This window comes from Etheostoma spectabile, chromosome 2, assembly GCF_008692095.1.
Source record: "Etheostoma spectabile isolate EspeVRDwgs_2016 chromosome 2, UIUC_Espe_1.0, whole genome shotgun sequence".
In the NCBI taxonomy this organism is placed as follows: Eukaryota; Metazoa; Chordata; class Actinopteri; order Perciformes; family Percidae; genus Etheostoma; species Etheostoma spectabile.
Window position 1 is genome coordinate 21,129,683 of NC_045734.1, and position 5,318 is coordinate 21,135,000.

At 46.1% G+C, this 5,318-nt stretch overlaps 1 protein-coding gene across 1 annotated transcript in view; it reads right to left on the reverse strand.

The window, feature by feature from the left end:
- Window positions 1-5,318, reverse strand: part of slx4 (SLX4 structure-specific endonuclease subunit homolog (S. cerevisiae)) — a 12,128-nt gene that overhangs the window by 5,504 nt on the left and 1,306 nt on the right. The window contains exons 3-10 of the mRNA XM_032535783.1: window positions 4,880-5,078; window positions 4,507-4,728; window positions 3,907-4,145; window positions 3,377-3,672; window positions 2,889-3,114; window positions 1,229-1,383; window positions 831-977; window positions 205-374 (exon numbers count right to left, since the gene is read on the reverse strand). Coding sequence (XP_032391674.1) covers window positions 205-374; window positions 831-977; window positions 1,229-1,383; window positions 2,889-3,114; window positions 3,377-3,672; window positions 3,907-4,145; window positions 4,507-4,728; window positions 4,880-5,078 — 1,654 coding nt within the window. The remainder of the gene's footprint in view (window positions 1-204; window positions 375-830; window positions 978-1,228; window positions 1,384-2,888; window positions 3,115-3,376; window positions 3,673-3,906; window positions 4,146-4,506; window positions 4,729-4,879; window positions 5,079-5,318) is intronic.

The following is a 5,318-nucleotide window of genomic DNA, read 5'->3' on the forward strand; positions in this document are numbered from 1 at the left end:
TGATGATGTGCCTAAAAAGTAGAAAATTCGGTACCCAGCCATGCTGTTAATTAATAGCTCTGATTTATTTCCAATATCAATACATTGTGCTGCTCAACACATCAGCACAGACAACTGAAGGTCAGCCAATTAGCTTTACCAAATTTGTTTTGAGTTCTAAGACTAAAATGTATAAATGTCCTGGCTCGTATACTGCGTACCAACCTGGACGCGAGCTCCAGTACATGAGGTCGAAGTGATGCGGGGATGGAGCAGCCAGCTGTGTAGAGATACTGCAGTAAAGCGAACACCGCCTGTCCCGGGACGTCATTCATCAGCACCCTCTGGGCTGCAGGCGCGCCTGCCTCCCGCACCCCAAAACCACTTTCATGAACCTGTGAGAGAAGCAGAGGATGTTGATGATGTAGATCTTGTAAAAATAGTATATCAACTATGATTTGGAAAAAAACTAATTCTTGTCCATTACAAAGTGTTTTGGGTAAGTAAAAAACAAACACGTACATTACACATTCCTTCAAGTACAACATTCTCAAAAAACAACACTACCCTTTTATGAAAACTAACAGGTCCACAAATCACTGCTAAGATCCTTTCGACTAAACTGGAAAGCCACAAATCCACTGGAAAGCCTCTCTTGGCTTAATTAGAGAAGCTGAAACTACTGGCTGTCCAGTATTGTGAAAGATTTTAGTCTTTATATATCTCTTTTAAACATCCTCTTCTTGTTATTATTTAATTAATTAATGGATTTCTAAATACAGTAAGTATGCAGTCCTGGTTTGTATATTATCAGGGCCGTGCTTAGAAACACGCACAGTATTACATTTTACCATTTCTGCCAGCAGGGGGCATCGAGCATACACCATGAAGGAATGAGCAAAGTAGATCTCTCCACTGTCCACCTGGAGCTGCAGGTCACTGAGCTGAGCGTTGTTCACCATGCTGCTCAGCTCTGCTGCCAGTCTGGTTAGTGCCACCTACAGAGGAAACACTGGGCTCAGTGCACTGCACAATAAATACATGAAAAGGCACAAGACAAGACATACTATACAGCATGTGTCCTCTCAGTTTGGAAAATCGTTGTTGCCATCCTGAGAAAAAATAAAAAATTCACACAGAATACAAAAGGACTTACAGGACTAAGAAAGACAAGAGCTACTCTACAGAAATAAAAGATGAGAGATGAGGTTCAAAATGTCAGAATAAGTGTGATAACGATTGCTCTTACTGATCGGAGGCTACTTCGCTCTTTGTCTGCCACCGGCTGATCCAGCATCCTCGCCGCCTCTGAATGTGTCGTTTCTGGCAGGACAGCCTGCTCCTCCGACTCCTCCACCATGAAGCCGCTCAGACGAATGTTTGTGATCTGACGGCCACGCTCGTCTGTGGGAACAAAGACAATCAGGACCCAAACTGATGACCAATTAAGTCACTACTTAACTACTTGGATTGGTGAGTTTACCATGGGTCGCAGTGTGGCAGTACACTTGAATTCAAAAGTTGAAATTTAACAAATACATTATTTTAGAAGGGATATATAATCAAGGTTTTCTGTCTTAGAGTGATTTTCATCCATATTATCCAGAGGCTTTTATGTTTTCAGCCAGTAGAAGACTGAGAAATGTAATCCTCCTGTGTACAGCTCAGGAAATGCTTCTTGTAATACAAAGTGAAAACAAAAAAAAAGGGTTTTACTTATTCACTCTTTTTTAAATATTCAAAATAAACACTGAATTCACAATATTCAGAGGGTACAAATATAAACAAAAATGAACACTAGATTAGAGGATGGATACCCGACCCGAGCCCGACGGGACCCGGCGGTACCCGACGGGTTCGAACAGATTTTTAGAAAGGATGCGAGGGGCTTTGGGTCGGGCTCGGTCACATCAGCGTGTAAGGCATTGAACATCTTGAATTTAAAACAGCTATTAGTAGGTAATGGCGCTTGTTGCCGTGTGCATGATGCGCTCATCTGTGACATTTCCGAATGCTTCCTACAATTGCTTAATTAAAGCGGGCTTTCCACACAAACAAACGCACATGGGTCATTAGTATGAGAAACAAATGCGATTTTAACTGTGTCAGGCTCGGGTCGGGCTCGGACAAAATCTAATGCCTGTCGGGCTCGGGTCGGGGTCGGTTGGTTATGCTCTGGCGGACGCGGGCCGGGCTCGGACAGAAAAATCCGGCCCGATCCGCACTCTACACTAGATGTATAAGAATACATCACTTTTAGGAAAAAGATTATTTGAAACCTAACTGACTATCCTCGTAAGACAAGCACATGGCAAACATTTCTTAATGCATAGTTAAGGGTTTACAACCACGGCAACAGGACATAAAAAACATTGCAGATGAAATCAGTTATTAAATGTCAGTTTTCTCTGCCTGTGCATTTAAAAAAGGTCCCATGGCATGAAAATGTCACTTCATTTTTTTTTTAACATTAATATGCGTTCCCCCAGCCTGCCTATGGTCCCTCAGTGGCTAGAAATGGTGATAGGTGTAAACCGAGCCCTGGGTATCCTGCTCTGCCCTTTGAGAAAATGAAAGCTCAGATGGGCCGGTCTGGAATCTTCCCCTGGGTTACCTCCCCTCCCTCTCCTTTGCCCGCCCAGAGAATTTGGCCAGCCCATAAGAAAGAGAGACATCATGTCTTTCAAACGAGCAAAGTGGCAGTTGGTCAAGGCCCCCCCCCCTCCTCCTCAATAGCTGCAGACACAGAAATGGTCCTAAGTAAAGCTCATTGTGTGACTGGCTCTAGTGGCTGTAATTCTGCACCAAGGCTGACTTTTGGGAAAGAGATTTCAGATATGGTATTAGGGGACCACTAAGTTCTATATAAAAGCATCCAAAAAGCACCGAGTACAGATTTGTGTGTGTACCTTTGTCAGGGCCCGAAGCAACGTGACCAAACTGGGTGAGGGTCACACTGTCTTCAGCCAGCTCCATCAGGTCCATCAGGAGCTGCCCGGTCCCCGGGGTGGAGGGGGCCGTCTGAGAGGAGGAGGGCAGCATTGAGGCCCTGGTCCCTGGGACAGAAGTTCCTTCACTCACAGGCTGGACGGAAGACGCAGGCTTGTTGATGGTGCTGGACGTGGCTGCATCCGTCTACAAGTGGAGGAGAACAATATTGACTTAACACGGCTGTGGGATTTGATCCACCGGCAGCTGATACTGATACATTATCTCCCTTTAAGAGTTTCACACATGTTAATTTCAGGGATGCAAACTCGTCCGGGGTGAAAAAGGTGACAAAGATGCCCCTTACCCACACCTAGGATAGGACAGAACTACCAGACAGCGTGTGGTTCTCTATCTTGAGTGGGATTAGTAAAACAAAGTATGCAAACATGTCTTTGGTCTCTCTTACTGTTGCTGATTCCCAAGGCGTGATGAACTCTCTGAGCTCTGGAGTGTAGAAATCAGACAGACAGGTGGAGGCTTGGTCCTGTAGTGTGCTCTTTTGCCAGAGGGGGGCAGCACCGCTCCAGCCGGGCAGACAGCTGGGGCAGCGGGTCGGGGTGGGGGGAGAGGGGGGCCGACTGTATAGGAGGAGAGCAGAAACGCGTTCCTGCAGTCTCGCCAGAGCCACCTCAGCATCCTGAACAAGGAGGAGCGGAGGAGGACGAGGGATGGCACCCTTTTTCCTCTTTCCACGCTGCTTCCCTTTATCAAGACGAACAGAGGAGAGGAGGGGGTCAGATGATGTACCCGGAGACGTGCACAGAGAAATATAATCATTAAATTCTTTGTCTGTTAAATATATGGATTTAGTTAAAAAAACAAAGCAATATTTTCAATAGTTTGTGCCTTTCATTTTGTGTTGTGGTGTATACACTGCTCCAGGCCTTGCCAAAGGTAACACACATGCATGCAGATAATATAGGGATGTTACTGTACCCGTGTCAGGCTTCCACTTCAACGCTGAATTCATGGAGATGTGAGAAGCAGCCGTCTTTGTTTGTGAGTGCCTCTCTGACTCCCTTTTGCTCTGCTGCTCCTGTTCCAACAGGGAGGAGGACAGAGCCAAGGCCACCATGGTGTCTTCGTCCAGGGGTGCAGTCTTCTTCCTGGGCTTCTTCCTCACTGGTAGCCCAGGCTTGGATGGGCATTTTCTTTTAGTGCCACCAGTCTGTGTGCTGAAGAAAAGAAAAGAAAAAATATAAATCTAGAAAGAGGTGTGATTAAGCCCTGTAAGTACACATATACTGACCTGAGGTAATAGGCAAGCTATTACTTTTATGGGAAAAGATTGGCAAGCAATGAAACGTGATCAGATTAAGTTCAACATTCTCTCTAATATAAATCATATGCAACCCTAGATCCAGGCTATCAGATAAACTCGGACCATGTGTGATGATGATGATGATGATCATCATCAACAGCCAAAGTTTGATCCTAAAAATGTTTACAGCGCAAGTCCATCAACTGTTGCCACTGAAGTATACTCAGACAGTATATTAAGGTACTTGGTGGACTGAAGCACCGAGGTTGACTCACAGTGTGTTAGCAGTGGGGACGTTGTGGGTCTCCTCAGTCTGTCTCTGCAGAGCCTGCAGCAGCACAGCCGGAGCGACACCCATGTCTGTGGAACAGCGCTTCAGGTGGGCCAAGCGACTCTTCTGTGACTTGAAATTCTTGCCACAGATGGGACAGTCAGGCACACCAGGAGGGACAGGAGGGGGGGCTGGGGCTGGGGCTGGGGCACTCTCATCCAAACACCTGCAAAGAGGCATCACGCTCACTTTCAGTGTGACCACTTGTTTGTCACTTGTCAACAACTTGCAGTCAAGAAGTGCAAGTATACTTGTCTGTTGGAAATCACTCTGGGTAAAAACATCATTCAAAATGCCTACAATGTAAATGTCCCAACCTGTTGAGATGCTGTGTTCGCCCCTCAGGTGTCATATGTGACAGATCTCTGTGGCAGATCTGACAGAAGAAGAGGCCTCCATCCTCCAGGTCCACTGTCTGGGCTTCTGCAGCCTCCCTGTCCAGCTCCTGCTGCAGCCGCAGGGCCAGAGCTTCATCGCTGTCCAGGGACTCAGGGTGGAAATCTGGGCTGAAAGAATCTGGAGTATGTAGGTACAGACGGGGGTTGTCACATACGGATACAAGGATGTGCTAAACTTACATTTGGACTGGATATCAGAACTAGGAATGATTATATATTAAAGGTCCCATGGCATAAAAATTTCACTTTGAGGTTTTTTAACATTAATATGAGTTCCCCCAGCCTGCCTATGACCTCCCAGTGGCTAGAAATGGTGGTAGGATCCTGGGTATCCTGCTCTGTCTTTGAGAAAATGAAA